At 42.7% G+C, this 19,109-nt stretch overlaps 1 protein-coding gene across 3 annotated transcripts; it reads left to right on the top strand.

Annotated features, from left to right (window-relative positions):
- Positions 1–261: 261 nt before the first annotated feature.
- On the top strand, positions 262–17,384 carry B3GNT2 (UDP-GlcNAc:betaGal beta-1,3-N-acetylglucosaminyltransferase 2). Of its 3 annotated transcripts, none has more exons than XM_027715166.2 (2): positions 262–349; positions 14,945–17,384. In XM_027715166.2, exon 2 carries the CDS (start codon positions 14,954–14,956, stop codon positions 16,145–16,147), a length of 1,194 nt encoding a protein of 397 aa, XP_027570967.1. In that variant the 5' UTR covers positions 262–349; positions 14,945–14,953; the 3' UTR covers positions 16,148–17,384. The 3 variants fall into 3 exon arrangements, with proteins under 3 accessions (XP_027570967.1, XP_027570880.1, XP_027571045.1); XM_027715079.2 differs by lacking the exon at positions 262–349 and adding an exon at positions 708–1,196; XM_027715244.2 differs by lacking the exon at positions 262–349 and adding an exon at positions 1,639–1,724.
- The last annotated feature ends 1,725 nt before the right edge of the window (positions 17,385–19,109 follow it).

The following is a 19,109-nucleotide window of genomic DNA, read 5'->3' as shown; positions in this document are numbered from 1 at the left end:
AGAAAAAAAACCCAAAATCACGTGGAACGGCATTTTCCAGCATGGATGAGGGGTTGATGCCGTGGGGGGAAAAAAAAAAAAAAAAAAAAAAAAAAAGGAAAATTGCCAAAAGGTGAGGTAGGGCGATGCCCACACAGACAGAGCTCGCTGCAAAACACCCCGTCCGAGCAGGAGGGAGGTGTCACCCGGGGCCACCCCCCCGGGAGGAGGAGGGTGCCCGGCTCGGGGCTGTTTCCATAGGGAGGGAGCAGCACCTGGCCCGGCAGAAAGGCGAACGGCAGCGCGGTGATGTCCGGGGCGGCACCTCCTTCCCCTCGCTCGTCCCACAAAAAAACCCACGTTTTTTGAGGTAAATACCGTCTCGTTTTACCGGCTGGGCTCGGGGGCGGCCCCGCGGAGCCCCAGGGACGGGGGCGGGGTGGTGGTGGGAAGGAGCAGGGTGGGGAAGGCAGCTCCGCCCGCCCGCCCGCGCGTCTCCTTAGGGACGCGGCCGTCCGGCAACCGCGGGGGCCCCTCGTGCCCGCCCACCGCTCACGTGCCCCGCCCGGGCCCGCGGGGCGCGCGCCGCGCGCTCTCCGCCAACCCGCTGCGCCGCCGACCGGGCTGGTGGGTGGGGCCGCGGCGAGAGCGCGACGCTCAGTGCCTCGTCCCCGCCCGCCCCCCGCCTGCAGCGCGCGGTGCGGCCGCGGCGGCGCCTGGCGGGGGTTGGAGGTGGGGGGCGGGGGGGGAGAGGAGGCGGCGGCGCAGGCGGGCGGTGCGCGCGCCCGCGCGGGAAGGCGCGCGCCCGGCTCCGCCACAGGGCAACAAGTGAGGAGGGCGCGGCCCCGCCCGCCCCCGCCCCGCCGCGGGTGCGCTTCCCCCTCGCGTCCGGCTCCGCGCCCCGGCCCCGCTCCGCCCGCCGCGGGCTCTCGCACCTCAGGCGCGGCCGGCCCTGAGGGGAGAGAGGAGCGGGCGGTGAGCGCCCGTCCCCGCGGGGGAGGAGGCGGCGGCGGCGGAACGGGACGGGACGAGCCCCCTCCGCGGCGCCGCCCCGGCATCGCCCCTCAGGTGCGGGGGCCGGCGGGGCCGGGGCAGGGCGGCGGGCCGGGGGCGGGAGCCCCGCGGCGAGGGGCAGCCCCGCGGGCGGACAAAAGCATGGTGGAGGCGGGGGCGGCGGCAGGAACATCCCCGGCCGAGACCCGCGGCTGCCGGGCAAGGTACGTGCGGGGAAGGTTGCGGGGGGGAGGTTCGGCTGCCGGCTGCGAGAGGAGCTTAGGAGGGACGGGGCGAGGGGAAATTGAAAAAAAAAAATAAATCATTTTTTTAACTTAATTTTTACCTCCCCTGGTTTTCCAGGTCGCGAGGTTTTCCTTCCTCGCAGCCCCTTCGCTTTATCTGCGCGCTGACCGCTGTGAGCGGGCGGCGGAAAGGCGAACGCTCGCAGACGTGCATTTACTCGGAATTTGATGTTTTGTTTTGTCGTGGGTTTTTTTTTTGTTTGTTTTTTTTTTGTTGTTTGTTTTTTTTTTTTTTTTTTTTCTTAGGGCTTGGGGTTTTTTTGGATCGCTTTTTTCCCCCCGAACGGGAGGTGCCGGGCGGTGGAAGGGTGGGGTTACACCACGCGGGCGCACGGGCAGCACCGGCGGCCGGCACATGTTGCAGCCCAAACCAGGCGAGAGGAAAGGCGGGGAAGAAGAGGCACGATCCGCTGGCATGGATGAAACTTAATCCAGCTCAGCCCCACCGTATGTTTTGTCGTCGTTTGCCTTTTTTTTTTTATTTTAATTTATTTATTTATTTATTATTTTTTTTTTTTAATTTATTTAAACGTGGGGAGGGCGGAGTTGGTGCTGAAGCCGTGAGCTTTTTCGCGGAGAAAGCCCAGTGCTGCAGTGCTGGGTGCTGCTGCAATCCGCTCCTTGGCTGGAGGGGAGGGCAGCGCCCGCCGGGTGCGGAGCGGGGAGACCCGCACAGCTCCTGGGCTCGGCTCGTGTCGGCTCATCTCAGCTCGTTAGCGGGCTGCAACCCAGTAGGTTAATTATTAATGTCTGCCAAACCCTAGGAGTTTGCGCTACAGTGTAGTGCTGAGGTGGTGGCTCTATAACGTGGACTTCGGTGAAGCTGAAAGGGGGAAAATTACGTTTTTGCCAGAATTGGCCCTGAATATATGTGCTCCATCACGAGATGATGCTTTTTAGTCCTTTAAACTTCCTGAGACGTACTGTACCCCGTCGGGGGGGGACACTTCAGGTTACTCGCTGTGATTGTGGCTGAACTGCAGCTCGCAATTCATTAGTCATCCTGCAAAAATTCGTGGTGAAAGTTACTTGAGTAACCCTTTAATCCGGCTTCCCAAAATGCTCAGTGCTCTTGGAGTTGATTATTAAACACTAATGTTTAGTTTTAACTATGCAAATTAAGAGTTTGCGTGGTACAGTAGAGGGTTTTTTCCCTGTGATTTTTTTTTTGTTTGTTTTGTTGTTGTTGTTGTTTTGGTGTTTTGGTTTTTTTGTTGTTTTGTTTTTGTATTTTGGACAGAGAAAGTGGGTTTGGGCACAGAAGAATTTAATCTGGATACGGGAAGATGCATAAAATTACATGCTAGATATATACTCTTAAAGTTCTTGAGGAAACATGATTATAGCGTTCTCCTTTGAGGAAATTTCTGGTAAACTATTTCTCGCCTGTCTTTACAGAGAGGCAGCGCGGAATTTAGTTCTCTCTTTAAGCTGCTTGAAATGGTTTCATGTTCTTCTTTGCAGTTCCGCTTTGGCGTCGGGTCCTGGTGGTGTCACCGAGGGCGTGTGTGGAGGGTGGGGTGGGGGCAGCAGATGACACTCGGGTGAGGGGTACAGTTGGTGTTTCGTTCAGGTGGCTGCTGGCAAGGACTGCCTTGTCACTTAGTGACCCAGCCTAATGCCTGAGAAACTACTGGAGGAGTTGAATTAGCTGCCAATTATTACGAAATGCGGGGAGGAAACGAAACAGAGAATCAGCTTTTCTCATTCAGCAGATGTAATTTCTGATGTGTTTTGCTTGTTCGAGTTTTTTTTGTTTGTTTGTGGGCTTGTTTTTGTTTTTTTTTTCTTTTCTGGGGCCGTGAACAACGTGAGACCATAGTAGAATCCTTAAAAAGCAATACTGCCATGGAGGTGAATTGAAATACAGAATGTTTGTCATATACAAAAGACAAAAAGACAGTGCTGTCGGTTAGAATCAAAATATTTTTGGCTTAAAGGAACCCCTTGTTTTGCTGCTTGCTTTGAACGTATGACTTTCTGCACGAGATGTTGTGCAGTACAGTTGTGTGGCTGTATATTCCAGCCAAAAGCTAGAATTTATTTAAGGCAATTTTGTCATGTCTGGAGTCGTCATGCATGGATTTATGCTCATGTCTTTTCTCCACGTACTATTAAAAGATGAGAAAAATGCTGGAAAGTGAGATGCAGCAGCAAGGTAACACTGCTGAAGGGACTTGTTTTGAAGGTCATGCATTAGATGACTGGGAGTGCAGTGAGCTGTCTGATGCCCTGTGTCATGGCAGGTAAAGCTCACAATTCTCCCTAGAGATTGTTTCTAATGAACACAGTGTTGTTGGTGGTCAAAAAAATTATCGTTGTTGCCTGGAAGCTCCTCTTGAAATTCTTAAATACTTCTGGATAATGAAGATGATGCTGAGATCAGCATACAGGCAGTGTTTGCTCAGAAAAAAAAAAAAAGTAGTGTTTGACAAAAAAATAAGAAGCGGATAAAGTGTTTTTGTATTGCACGCTGACAAATCTGTGCAACTGTCTGCCTGAACATATATACACAGTGTATATAGAGGGGGAAAAAAGCAGGATTTGAGTCTTCATCTTGCCTACTATCAGACTCCTTGGAGAGCAAAGTCTTTCAGAGGAATGCTCCTCCATGGTGACTTGTCAGCGCTTAGACGATGAGGAATTGTCATTTTACTGCCACCTGGTGCAGCTATTTTTGCAGTGGGACTGGCTCTGACAGTGATTTTTCCTGTTGGCTGTGTAGATCCAGTTGAAGGAGAACAAATGGTGGTGACAAAAGACTGTGTCAGTGCTGATCCTGTTGAAACATATGTCCCCTATCACAGCCAATATTGTCATTTATCACAACAGTCAAGAAGCATTGATGGCTTGCCATTGATATGTGCATTTGACCAAAATCTGTATAGTCACGTTGCTCCAAATTAACTAAAGGGTAGGAGAAAGATTGAACAGTGTCAATTAAAATCCTCGGCCAGATTCTTCAGTAACTTGTTCTTTTTCAGCAGATTACTTAATTTTTGACAAATGTGTGTCAGATTATCTTGTAAAATCTGTACTTCAGACAGCTTGTGAAACTTCAGAGTTAGTTACCTGATGGACTTTTTCTGTGTGCTGTCAGACTGGTGCCTTTTGATGGCAAGTGGCTGAGCAGCTGTGTCAGAAACACAAGGGTTGACATTCCAGGTCTTTGTGTTTTGCTGGGTTATGTGTCCTGCTCTAAAAATCCCATTAATTTCTTCTTTTTCAGTTGAAGGATTTGCAGTCTACATAGTAGAGCATGGTAGGTTTCTTTGCCACACACTTAAAGCTTCTTAAGCAGTATAATTCTAAAACTGGCCAAGAACAGGTCAAAGGCAGGATGGGGGGAAGATATTGGCTGGAGTGTACTTGTTGTGGCAACAAGGGTTTTTTTTGTATGTTTTTGTTAAAAGCACAGAATATAAAAAGAAATATATATTTCATTAAAATTATGAGCATTTTAACATGTCTGGTTTTCATGTTAATGTGCCTTGAAGGCCATTAGGATTGATCGCCTCTCAAAAGCTTGAAACCATCTTTGTTCCTTTCATAGGTTGTTGGTTTGGGATTTTTTTTTCCTAGTATGCCTCCTTATTACATTTTCTATTACTCTGTAATAGAAGTGTGTAAGTAATTTTGAAGCAAGTAGGCATCTGTTTGCTTTTTATATTTAAAGTTTTAAATTTTTTTTTCAGGTACGCCAAATTTTTTTTATATGGTAGTTTGTAAAGTTACATTTTTAACCAAAGTCTTAGCAATTAAATTGGGTGGTTGTGGTTGTGTGTGGGGGCAGTCACAGGATTAGTATTTGATGTTTCTGGTGTGTTGTAGGCTACGTTCGGGTTCGGGTGAGTGCTTATCGTAGAATATCCTAAGTTGGAAGGGACCCACAAAGATTGTTGAAGTCCAGCTCCTGGCCCTGCACAGGACAGTGCTTCATTTGATTTAGGGAGGACTTTGGGCCTGTGAGTGCAGTTAACAAAAATTACTTATGTAATCTCCCTGTTATGCCACGTGCTGACCTCACAAATATATATTTAAATGTTTTTAATGAGTTTGCTACTACTTCACAGCTGTATCCCTTTATGTAAGTAAGCACCCTTTATGTGCTTAGAAATCAGCAAAAAAGCAACAAAGATGATGGTGATATAATGAAATACAAGCTCTTCCTGTCATTTTAGTACAGAGTGAAAAAGTCACTAGCCAAAAGTTTGGGAATAACTGTCAGATCTGTTCAGTCACATTTTGCTTTTGCATAGGAAGAACTGACAGGTATCTTGGGCTTGATCTTCCACTTTGCTTGTATCTTTCTCTTGGGCCTTTTAGGATTTAAAAGATGACTGTGTAAACCTCTCCAAGTCTCCAGATCATGTAAAACCCAGTGAAAAGACTGGATCATTAAACTGTCTTGTGATGAACTGTGCAGAAGAATGATTGAATTGGTGTCTCATGAGAGGCAATTAGCATTAAGTAAGGAAAAGAATCCCACTGTGTGATGGGTGTGGTGCTGAGATTTTTTTAAAGGGAGAATTGATGAAACAGTTTCCATCAGCAGTTGGTTAAGAAAGCTTTGTTGTTAGAGAGAAATACAATAGTATGAGTTGAAAAGCACTTAATTTGGAACTAGTTCTGTTCGTCTTTGTAAATAAGTTCTGAAACTTAGCAGCTGCTTCATCTTAAACTCACAGAAGAGTTAGTCTGAGAGTGAATTGACTAAATCACTTAATTTGAAAGTCAGCTCTCTAAATGAAATGGGCAAGAAATCTTGATTCGTGGGTGGGAATGAGTAATTTTTATTTTTTCTGTAAAAGGTTAATGCTCAGTGGCTCAATGGCTTATGAACCACCAGAGGATGTGCATACTTGTACGGAATTTACAGTAGAAGCATGGTATTGAAAGCCGATGTGCCCCATCAAGGTGTGTGTGTGGGATGTGCAGCTTCCTGCCATTCTCCTGCCGTTCAGCCTGTCCCAGGTTTGCTGCCGAGAGCATCATCCTGGTGTATCACAGAGCGGTTTGGAGGCAGAGTGGCTGAAGCAGTTGCTGCTTTCTGTGCTCGTGTAGCTGTTTGTGCAGCTGTGTTGTGAACTGAATTGAGGAACTAAGTGGATTGAGAAATAGCCTTTCTGTTTGCTTATCTTCAGGGTTATACAGAATGCAATACAGTGAGCTATGCAAATGTGGGAATTCGTGGCCTGGGAAAGGGTGGGATTCTTTAGGTGCAGCTGAACGTTGCTCTGTACCCCGAATTTAGTGCTGTTTTATCTTACTTGAGCAACTGTATTTTTTTAATCTGATATTTGAATGTTAGAAACTGGTAATGGAAGGCTATCTTTTGCACACTTACTGTTGATTTGCTTTTGAATAAAAACAATTAAAAGATCTGCAAAACAGCTTAAATTTGCTTACCTAAACCACTTACAAACTCAGTGGATGCTTTGCATCTGTGTGCAGGTAACAGGTACAGAAGGTACTCCTTGGATTTAGAAGTCTCTAATCGGGTTAGATGATTATTTGCTGTTAACAAAAATGGGAGTAGCTGCCTAACCGGCTTAAAGATCTTTTACAAAATCCTCCTGGTATTTATATGCATCTTTAGCTGCCTAAAGCTGTGGAGAAATTGTTTCCTTTTCCAAAAACTTGACAGGCTAGAACGAGATCTGCATCTTAGGTTTTATAAGTTTGAGAGAAGACAGTGAACTCCACTGATTTTTTTTTTTCTGAACTTCAAATGAATTATTCAGAAAGATGAAAAACTTTTACTGTACTCGTTAATTACACCTGAAACCAAACCCAGTTGAAGGCAGAAGTATTTTTCATGTATTTGCATTTTAAAATGTAGGTTCTGCATTCTGAAACACGTGTTTAGTTCAGTACTGTAAGTTCAGAGGCAGATCCCAGAATTCTGACGTGAATATTCACAGTATGAATTTGGTTTGGATTGCCTTCTGAGCAACCGCGTAGCACTTGCAGGGAAATATGGCTTGAGACGGCTGGGAAGTCCCAGCTGTGTATCCCATCACCCAGCCACTGACTGCAGAAGTGGCAGCTTGTGGAAGTCAAATTGAAAACCAGTGTTGGTTTATTTTTAACCCAAAAGGACAGTGGTCATCAGGGGTAGGTAGTAACTTCAACAGACATACCAGGTTACACTGTACTCGCTTTTGAAACATAGTTTTTAGCAGTGTGTTTTGTGCAAGAAGGCTAAGAAAAGGTAAAGTTTTGATGACTTGAAGTATGGTGCTTGAAGGATGGTTTGGTTAGTTGACTAAATAATGAATGCTCTCTATGCAGACATAAAGGTGGTTGAGGTATGGTTAAGGCAGTACTAATTACTGGTTTTAAGATAAAAGTGGAAGAGATACCAGGAGGAGATGTCTTGTCTGTGGAAATTATGGTCATCTGCCTCTTGAATAGGTACATTAAATCACCTTTTTTATTTCAAATACAGCACAAAAGCAAGGAGTAAGAGTGTGTCTGTCCAGCAGATTTCATCTCTTTAAATGTGCCTTGAAAGCATGAGTCAGGTTTGCAATGTGTTACCAGAACAAACACAGATCCAAGTACTAAGAATCTGGGAGGAAGGTATTTCATTATCCACTTCCTTGGCTTTCTAGGAATTATGGGCAGATAACACTCCGGGTGAAAGGAACCCCTGAACAAAGAGCAGCACAAATGGGTGGGTCACGCTGGTTCAGTAGGCAACCTGTAAGCTGGCCTGCTTACAAAAAGTGTTAGAGAAATTCAGACCCTGGGGTGTATTTCCTTAAAGATGAGGTTTCCCAAACTCTTTGTTTCTGGTGGGTCTGGCCCTGCTTGTTGGACCTCTGTGGATGAAGGTGGGAACAAGACCAGAAGTGCAGCAGCAACGTGCTGGTACATGGAAGTTTAAGCTGATGAAAATGGGATCTGCTGTGGTCTGGTCTGTGGGAGTCTTCGTTCTTCTCTTGCTCCATTCCTGGTGTTTGTGCAGCACAGTGGCAAACACCTCTAGGGACGTGAGGCAGCTGAAAACTAATTGCTGCTTTATTGTCAGGTGCTTTCTCATCCTCTGGCTTCCTGAACTGATTCACCACAATCCTATCAGTGCAGAGGTAGGATGGGACTGTGCAGTTTGTAGGGGAAGGAATAAATTACAGGAATGAGTCAGCTGTGACTGAAACTGTTTCAAACTGCCATGGAACTGTACCTCCCCAACTTGTGATGGATGTGATGAATGGCAATTAATTTTCTTCCAAGAAATACTTCTCTGCTGACACTTGGTTAAACCCCTTATCTTGATTCTTTATAATTGACTGTTCGTTCAAGCTGAAGCCTGTCAAGGGTAACTAAAAACTGAAGTTCTTAAATCAGAAGCTGGCAACTCTGCGTTATTCCTAACAAATTTACAATATCATAGTTCTAAAGCTTGAACTGACCTTAGAATGACTTTTTTGTATTAACAAATTGGGAAAAACAGGTCACTTCTGCTACCACAGGCCCTCTTTAATATTTGTTTTTATAGTGAGTTGAGATCTTACTCACAGTTGTCAGCATGAAATCTCAATTACTAAAAAAAAACCTCTAAAACCAACAACCCAAACTCTTTTTACTGATAAACAAAGAAACCGTTTTTTTGTTTTTGTTTTTGGTTTTTTTTTTTTTGGTTACAGGTTTTTTTGTTTGGTTTGGGGGTTTTTTTCATGTGCAGTGAGGAACACCTTCATAAATGTTTATTGTGGCTGTAGGTGTGCCAGTATAGAATGGTGATATCAGCATGATTTATAGGGACATGCCATGGTTTAAATTGCCTTATGTAAGTGTGCTGTACATGGGGAGCTCTGTTGCTTTTTCATCCCTGTAGGAAATCATGACCAAACTCAAGTAGTCTATACCAGTAGAAAAATTGGAATATACATCAAACTTGGGATTGAGTTTACAGAATACTTCTCATAATGACCAAAGGGCTTTTCTTGCATATACCTTGATCTTCTATAGAAACATTAAAACAATTCAAATATGAAACTGAACATTGATTCAGCCAATCCAAGAATTTAATTTTAACAGCTAAAAAGACAATATTTAGGCCTAACTCACAGTGAATTCAGTAGGTGCATAGTATTTAAATATCTTAATTAAACCCAAAGCTTTTGTGAGAGACACCTTTAGTAACTTAAAAGATAGGGTTGGGATCTGAGGATTTGCTGGTAGCTGACTCTCATTTAAAAATGAAAAAATAGATCACTCTCCAGCTGAAGAATTTGGCACTTGAGCAGTTTGGTTTGGGGTTGGAAGTATTCAGTTTGAGATGGTGGAGATCTGATCTTCCATCTCTTAAGTGTTCTGTCAAGCAGGAATTTCACATAAGCTGGTTTTAATGAAGTTAAAAGTAATTTTTTACTGTTGACTTACTTTGAAAAGATAACTTCGTGGGTGTTGCTGCAATATTTCTAAACAGCAATATAAAGTCAACAAAACTTTGGTTTCATAGAAGTTATTTTAAATAGCGTGTTCTGGTAGCTTCTCTTTTCTGCTGGAAGAGCTAGAGGGAGGGGAACACCTGAAATTAGTGAAAATGGTGACAGGAACAGAATATAACTTACTCTGAAGATTCTGGAATTGTGATACTCAGAACTTGGCATTCAGCAGCAAATGAAAGGTCTTAATACCACAGCTGAAAAACTGACATTAGTAGTGTCGGGACAGCAGTCAAGTAGGCTATTAGGGGTAGGGAGTTAAATTCTCATTAAGCTTTCACAAACTTTAATGTAGGAGGGATTTCCCTGCCTTTAGAAGTTAACTCAAGAAGTTAACTTAGCTTTTGGCAAGTTAACTTCTGGAGTTTCGTTGGAACGTAACTGCTCTGAGCAATGCCTTTAAACGTTATCTGATTGCTTTGAAAAGCAAGACTCTGCATAAGGTGAAAAGCTGCTGGCATCCAGGTGGTGGTGGTGGTGGTGGTAGTCTGAGAAATTTAAATGTAGTGCTCACAGATCCCTTCGGATTAGCTGCAGGGTCTGTGCATTGCACCTTGGGGAGTTGGCTTCCAGGATAATCTGATTGTCTCCTGACAAGCTTATGGGATGGTGTTCTCACCTCATCAAGGCTGACTCTTGATCCCTGCGATTTGGAGGCTTGATGAGACCCAGTGAAGGAGTGTGGTCACTTGTGGGTTGTGCTGTAGAAGAACCTTGTTGGAACATGTTCTCTCTGCTTGATTTTGGTTGTGACTTGGATGAGGTTTAAGAGGCTTCGAGGGGAGTCTTGCTTTGTTCTTTCACTTCAGAGCCATCACTTGTGCGTGGGGTGCACAGTGACTTCATAGGCTGTGCAAAACTGAGTATGTTCTGTGGTTTGCACCTTGCACCAAGTCCCACTGATGTACAGCTCTAAAAAAAGTCTCCACAAGTTCTTATTTGTGAGCTTTAAGTACTAAACGAGTCTCCACAAGTTCTTATTTGTGAGCTTTAAGTACTAAACGATTTGGTTTTCTTGTTGTTATTGTAATATCAAAAATGACCAAAAAGAAGGGGAAGGGACAACAGATAAAAGTTCATCATATAGCTGGTATGGCAAATGTGTATAGAGAAAAATAACATCAATATTTTTTTGGTGTTGCTTTTGGGGTTTTTTTGAGCAAAAATGTGCTGAAGATAACTGGTGAGAAACAGAATGTGAAGTTAATTTGGCATTTATTCAAACTCTTTATAGTTCTTTATGCCTTGGAGTGTGTTTTAGGAAAATACAAATACATCCTTTCCTAGTCTTGCTATTTACTCAGGTCTTGAAATTCCATGCACAAGTTGCACTGGTGTCCTTTGGTATTCAAATACTGGAAGATTGGAATTTCTCCCAAAGCTGAATAATATGCCGAAAGTTGTCTCAAAGCAGGTATATGCAAATAATGAAAACTAATGTTAAAATAAACATATAACTGCTCTGAATTTCATTGCACTCTTTGCTTTGAGTAGTGTGTTATCTTGGTAACTTTCTTCCAACTGGAGCATTGTTTCAGACTGTGCTGTTTGAAGGACACAGAGAACATTGACTGTTTTCAGTGGTAGCCACTGTGTGTGACGTGCTTCTGTAGAAGCAGAATACTGATATCTGTTCGGTATTTTCCAGTTCTTAAGATTTTCTTAATTACTATTGTACAAAAGTGAACTTGTGTAGAGCTCTGAGGGGGGGAAAAGAGATATGACTGTGTGTAGTTAAAAAATAAATAGTGTTCAAGTTCTTAAAAGCTGGAAATAGCACAGACTTTTTGTAACAGCCTGGGGCTCTTGACATCTTCACATTCTAAAACTGTTGTTGCTCAATCCGGAAATCTCTTGACTCACTGAACAAAACTGAGCTTTTAGGAGAACTGATACATCTCACAGGAGGTTAGTAGGACTGAGTATGCCTTGTGATGTGTTAAGTAATTAAATTATTTTCAGAAGTGTAGTGTCACTATTGCATACACTGTTGCTGACAGTGTCAGAAGTTGTGCTGCATGTACAACTTCTATAAAGGATACCAGGCCTCAGACTGAAGTTACATGGTAAAATCCAAGTCTGCCTTAGTGCTAGTTACAGCTTGCCTCTGCAAAGAGAGAAGGGTGGTTATATCTATTAGATAGCTGAATTAAAACGTTGTTTTGCCAAATTCCTGATAGTTTACTCTTGAACCAGTAGAGTGGTAGGTGTAATACCTGTAGCTAATAAGGATTATCTTATCTTTTTTCAGCCCCAGTAAATAAATGGACTTTTAATGCTTGGGTTTGGCAGTCAGATAATGTAGACATGTTACTCAACCCACTTAGAAAATACATCATAACTCCTGTCCTCAGCAGTAGATACAAGTATTTGCAGTTTAAAGGCTGTGGCTTCTGTCAGACTTGGAAGAAGGTGGAAAAGTTGAATGTTTTAGCTTGCACCTGCACGGTCTGTTCAGAGACTGGTGGTACATGACTGCCTGCAGCAGGGTGTAAGTGTGATGCTGTCACAGCTACAGTGCCACAAAGCCTCTTGTTGGAGGATGGTGGGGACTGTGGATCCAGAACCAAGGCTCAGTTGTTCATGTGTTGTCATCCCAGCTGAAGAGAGGAAATGTGTCTGCTTTGCTTCCTTCTGCCCTGTGCTTCCGCTGTAGCTGCTGTGGTGCTTACCTGGTGTGCATCTCTGGTCAGGGTTGGGTTTCTGCTGGGTTGGTGATGGGAACTGATTCATGGAGAGGCTTGGCAGAGCACCAGAGCCAGTGTGAGGGAGGGGTTGGCCCCGAGTTCTTGGAGTCAGAAAGGGAGGAGGAGAGAGAGTCTCCATCAGCAAGAGCGATCAGGTGATAAGAGTGGTTGAGCTGCTTGTGGATCCAGCTTTGAACAGGGTTGAGGCTGGAAGTATTTACTTGTGGGACTGATAGCATTTGCTGTGCTGTGTGTGATGGAACCACTATCACCTTGCCAGACTTCTGATGAAAAGTTCTACCAAGTCTAATAGGAAATGGAGATTTTTCTGCATAGGATCCCTGTCTCATTTGCTGCAGAGGATTGCAGTCACAGTGTTTTGAAGGATTTTGTTAAGTGTTTGCAAATGGTGTCTGGTGTTCAGAAGAGTCAGGTATCCTGATGACTTACAGAGGTGTTGAATACTCACAGTTTAGTAAGCTGGGGGCTGTGACAGACGTGCTGTGTTAGTGCTACATTTCCTGAAAAATCAAGCTTTGGCTGAGCTCTTGACAATCCTGAGTTTTGTTGGCTGTTACTAGGAGGGAGCATGTCATCCCGTTGTGTCAGGAGTCCCGGGATCATAGGTCAGATACCACATCATTTGTTGTTCTGGTGAGAAGTGCTTCAGAGGACAGGGTAGATAAGCACTGATGTGCATGCTGAGCTGCATGGAGTAGTACAATCAGGGGACAGCTGCCTCAGTATTTTTGTTGTACTGGAAGGAAAGTGAAGAAAAATAATATTTAATTATCTGTTCTTAGTGGAAGCTGCTGTGGCATTTGAAAGAGGAAGATAAAGTTTCTTTGAACTCTGTGTGACCAACTAGTGCTTTGTAACAGTTCAGCTGTTTAGCTTCAGTGATGGCACTGACCACAAGTGTGTTTTTTGTCTTTAAAGTATAGAAGAAAACTACTTTAACATTAGAATAGGAACTTCATAGCTGACTGAGAATAGAATAATACATAAAGTGGATCTGGCCTGAGTGTATACAAAGATAAATATGCAGATGGTACACGAGGAAGAACAGGGGTGTTTCTGAGTAGCCTGTTGTTTCTGAGAGTGGCTTTTTATTTCAGAAATACACACACCCACTTTGGATTAATAAGGTCAAATAAGAGAAAAAAGATTGCTGATTATTTGCCTGCTGCTTTCTTCCTAAATTTTTAGTAGTTTAGTGTTTAACTTGTTGAGGAGTAAAAGAAAGTAAGGCTGATCAAACCAGAAGAGATCAAGGGTCAGTCTAGCTCAGTCATCTGGTGATGGCTGGGAAGAAACGAAAACAGCAGCAAGTACAAGGTGTACTTTTCAAGTGCCCCTGTCTGCTGTTCTCTGTGACTTCAGGACCTCAGAGGCCGTGTTTACAGCTGGGCTTGTAACAGTGATTACAAATCTTCTATGAGATTTTTCTGGTCTTCTAATAATCATTTATATTCGTGGCAAGTGGAAGTGTCTTCAACAATGAGTTCCATATATGACTTGACCTTAGTCTTGCTGACCTTATTAATTCTGAGTTATTTGTGTAGCTTGTACATGGATATACCCCTGGGCTGGTAAACAGTTTGATAAGCACTGCTTTAGAGGAACACGCTGTTTTCATGTTGCTCCTTGTACTTTTCATCCTGACAGCTGTGGAAGAAAGGGATTGATCCATTTTGTCTCTCTCAGTAAAAACTGGAGATGGGTAACAGAATTTTTATTCAACAATTCAAAGTCTTGCATGTATGGGAGACCTCTCCTTTTTTATTTCTTTTCATTTTTTTTAAACTTCCTAATAATTACAGTTCTACTTTCAGCTACCATTCATTTCCTTTCCAGTTGGAGGGGAAAAAAAAATATAAATCCAAGTTCACATTCTCCTCTGTCTGCTGAGATCTGAATACCAGCAATGCAGCTGGCAAGTTTTGTCAGCCTCTCTTCTCTCCCAAGGAACAGCCAAGTGAAATTGTCAGAAAATGATTGTGTGCTTTAAAATTTGGCTCTGCCTGTTATGTAGTTGGAAGATATAAGAGTGCAAGTATAAAAGCTTGAAACTTAATTTAAAAATAACTGACCTTATCATATAGCAATTTATTCTATACCCTTCAGCTCACCTTACGAGCAGAAAAAAAACTTTCTCTGCCTGCCTTTGCCAAGCTGAGGGCTCAGATTCTAATTATTATACAGTCAAGTGTTTACAGGAGATCTGAATAAGAGGCAAACACCGCTGGCTGATTTAGGTGCCCAGTGAAATGCTGTGTAACCTTCCTAAGGAGCAAATGGAAACCATGCATTTGTAGGAGCTTGCTGATGAGACCCCAAACACCTACGAGCTGTGGGTGTGCATGTATTAGAGACAGATTAGTTTGGCCTTTTTGGGGGTGTAGGTAACCTCTGTTTTTAGGCTACTAACTTTCGTATTGTTCACCTGAAAGTAGTTTGTATTTTTATGAGGTCGAGAACTTGATATGAAGAAGGCTAAAAATCTCCTTTTATTTATTTATAGATATGAGAAATGAGTGTTGGACGCAGAAGATTAAAGCTGCTGGGAATTCTGATGATGGTGAACATTTTTATTTATGTGATTGTGGAAGTCTCAAAAAGTGGCAGCCAAGAGAAGAATGCAAAGGGCCGTGTTGTTATACCACGTAGCACATTCTGGAGAAAATATACCCCTCACAAAGCTTACTGGAACAAACAGCAGCAGAAGCTTGAACTCCTGTACAACCCTATTCTGGCCTTGCTTTCCAATATGACTGTGGAAGAGAATTTGAGTTCTAACTTGAGCGCTCTCAGTTCCTGTGACCCTGACCCGTGGGTGTCTTCAGAGGTTAGTGACTTTGCAAACCTGCCAGACAGATTCAAAGACTTTCTACTTTATTTGAGATGTAGAAATTATTCATTAGTAATGGATCAGCCAAACAAGTGCAAACATAAACCTTTTCTGCTGCTGGCTATTAAGTCACTTACACCCCATTTTGATAGAAGGCAAGCAATTAGGGAATCCTGGGGCAAGGAAATTGAATCAGGGGATGTGATAGTCAAAAGGGTCTTCTTACTTGGACAGACCCCACCAGAGGATCATTTTCCCGATCTTTCACACATGCTGAAATTCGAGAGTGAAACCCACCAAGACATTCTCCTCTGGAACTACAGAGATACTTTCTTCAACCTGACTCTGAAAGAGGTGCTGTTTCTGAAGTGGGTCAGCAGCAGTTGCGCGAACGTCCAGTTTATTTTTAAGGGTGATGATGATGTTTTTGTGAATACCCATCAGATCCTGGATTACTTGAAGAGCTTATCAAAGGAAAAAGCCAAAGACTTATTTATAGGCGACGTGATCAAAGATGCTGGACCTCACAGAGAAAAAAAATTGAAGTACTACATCCCAGAGAGTGTTTATGAAGGTTCATACCCTCCGTATGCGGGAGGTGGCGGGTTTCTGTACTCTGGTGATCTGGCATTAAGACTGAATAATGCATCTGACCAGGTACTCCTTTACCCTATTGATGATGTTTATACTGGAATGTGCCTTCAGAAGCTTGGGCTTGCTCCGGAAAAACACAAAGGCTTCAAAACGTTTGATATCGAGGAGAAATACAGAAATAACATATGTTCCTACACAAACTTAATGTTAGTACATAGTAGAAAACCTCAAGAGATGATTAAGATCTGGACACACTTGCAAGATCCACACTTAAATTGTTAAAGTAATGTGCATAAGTCCAAGTCCAAATAACTATCCAGGTTTGGGTCTGACTTCCTTGGTGGATCACTGAAGCTCTGTTTAATAGTTGAATTTTCTCCCTAAACTTTTTTTCCTGTACTTTCGAAAACGAGAATAATACTAAAATTTGAAGGGATGGCTTGAAGACTTGGTCCTGACTTTTCCACTGTCCTGATGGTCGTTATGTTTCAATATTTGTCTTAATTTTAAAAGAGACTTTGAGGATATAACTAGCTGTCAGTGACTGGTTAGCTGTATTGGAAACAGGGATTGCCTACTGCAATGCATCTTTCATTAATTGTGTTGGTGGACGATAATTTTTTCTTGAGTAGGGTTCGTGTGTGGAAACCACTGTAAATTGAAAATACACAAATTGGAGGAATGTAATTTTATCTTTAGGTATGAAACATTTACAAGACTTTAACTTTTAGATTTTGTTTTAATGTATAGTTTTCGGTCCTTTTGCACCCCGAAACAGTATTTTCTCCTTTACTTAGGATCTTTTGTGCAAAGTGTATCTGTGTCTGAAGGAATTTACCCTTTTATTAGATTATGCCTTTTTTTTTTTTTTACAAGAAAAGCATAATACTGCTTGAAACACCCCTTAAGAGCTCAATATATAAGGAAAAAGAACAGACTTTGTTTGGAGCTGGGCAGTAGGTACAGTTAAGTTGGTCCCTGCCTCACTTAGGTACTAAGAGGACTTACTGTTTATGTTATTTATGTGAAAAGCTACTTTGGTCAATCCTTGTTTCCTGTTTGGGCACTAAATGTGATCAGGTAGCTTGATGGGAATGACTGAAATTGCACATTGCTTATGAGAGCACGGTTTGGATCTCCTGTAAAGCGGTAGCAAATCCAGAATTGTGCAGATACAAAGAGTTTCGGATTTTGAAACAAACTTTGAAGTTGCATGAAGCCTCACGTAGAGTTAAACATGTTCTCGAAACTCAGATCTTCTGTATTTCCACATCTTGCTTATAAGAATTATTCTAAATAGTGGTTGCTTTCTTTGTACATGTAGAAGTGCCTGTCTATTTATTGTTCAGATGGAAGACCAAAACATTTTCTTAAATATATTTTGTGTAACATTTTATTTGTATAGTGTTGTCATTCAGATATTTAAATAGAGCATGATATTTTAAATCTGATACGTGTAACATGTTAAATAAAGCTAATTGTTATTTTTGAACTTGAAAAATAAAATGTGATTTAAGTACTTCTTGTAATGCTTCATGTTGACTTGCAGAGCTCTAGAACGTGGCATTCAGTAAAAGGACATAAAGCAAAAGGCTTTATTTCTCTAATGCTTGTGTACCAGACTATCACAGAAAATGTCACAATTGTGCATGCATTCGTTAGATACTGGAATAGGTGGACAGCTCTGGCGAAAGCAGGGGGACATTAAGTGCCCTGGGAGAAACAGTAAGTACAGAGATAATTGCCTGTACAATGCCACTGCTTGTGCAGCTGAAAGGAGTCAAGGAATGGATTGAATAGCTGGCACTTTAGTTTTTGTTTGAAACAACTTGGCAGCAACGACTCTTTTCCTTTGCTTCTTCACCTGCTTTTTCCCCTTCATTTACCTTGAACAAACGTGGTACTTTGTCTGCGTCTGGTCTTCCACCTTTTTGTTCTGTAGATGATCGTGTCGGCCCCAGGGTAGGTAAAAGACAGACAGACTGTGCTCTGGTGCTGTGCCATGAGGTTTGACCTTGTGCTTTGTGAGAAATTACACCTTTCTGAAAGAGATGCAGGTTTTACCGTTCATGTGTTGTTGTTCCTAGCACCCCGTTTCCTTAAATACTAGCGGGATTTTTGTCAAGAGTTTGGGCCAAGTGAAAGAAAATGAGTTATGCTGATGATGAGAGGTGCAAGGAGAGATGTAGTGTCAAGAGCCTTGAGGGGGAAGGAGGGGTTGCTGAGTAGAGACATGGAGGGGAGGGACAGAGACAGAGGCAGGTGAACTCTAAACATACTGATGAGGTCCATGGAAGGATCAAACACACAAGAGAGGCTTGAAGGGGAAAAAAAGAAAAAGGGACAGGAAAAAAGCCCAGGATTTAAATGGTGTGAGTAAGGTAGGGTGGAGTGCACATGTGATACTAAGTGAAATGGGTGGGATTGGTGGAGTGCCAGCATTAATTGTGTAATTTATACCTGCAACCATGAGATCAAAAGCAGGCCTCTTGCATAGGATGCCCCTGATAATAAGGAAAAACAGGCTGAGTGGTACTTGCAAAGGAGAAATGCTGTGAGAAAGCATCTACCCACCTCCCGAAGTGACAAGAGAAAGGGGGAGAGGAAAAGGCTGAGCAGGTGGTGCTGGTGGGGTGAAGAGGTAAAAGGTTCTGGGGAGGAAATTGGACAGACCAGTTTTGTTTACCGTGAGCATGGAGAAGTTCTGGTGACTATTATCCAATTATGTCTCTGGTCCACTCCCATGGAGAAAGAATTGTCTTGACAAATAATTGAGAGTGTGTGGAGTATAAAGAGTAAGCGAAATAAATATCAGAGATGAAATGCACAGAATGCATCCAGAAGTGTGGTGGCAATGGGATTTGGGGACAGTTGGGAAACAGAACATGAAAGTCTTTGAAAAACAAATAACATGTATCTGCTGTATTCTGCTGTATCTTTCTTAAATACTGCTAAATACTTAAAATTTCTGTTGCATTTTTCTTAAGGGAAAGAGTCTACTAAAATGAAAGCATGGTAAAATTTCACTACAATGGAAACAATGGAATTTGAAAACTGAAATAAGAGGTGTTTAGATGAGACATTTGAATGTGGATACGATGTTTATTTATTTATTTATTCTTCCCTGAATACAGCAGGGAAAATGAAGCGCTGCTGTGATTAAATAACATTGCATCAGGGTGAACCATTAGAATCCATTAACTTGTTTGTATAAAGGCTCAGACCTTTGTTACAAAATCCAGTT

This window comes from Pipra filicauda, unplaced genomic scaffold, assembly GCF_003945595.2.
Source record: "Pipra filicauda isolate LSUMZ 115617 unplaced genomic scaffold, ASM394559v2 scaffold109_size3271384_pilon, whole genome shotgun sequence".
NCBI classification, from domain to species: domain Eukaryota; kingdom Metazoa; phylum Chordata; class Aves; order Passeriformes; family Pipridae; genus Pipra; species Pipra filicauda.
Note: the sequence above shows the minus strand (reverse complement) of the source record. Positions and strands in the feature narration are given on the sequence as shown.

Coding starts and splice junctions, on each gene's coding strand:
- B3GNT2 (XM_027715166.2), top strand. CDS start 14,954: ATGAGTGTTGGACGCAGAAGATTAAAGCTGCTGGGAATTCTGATGATG.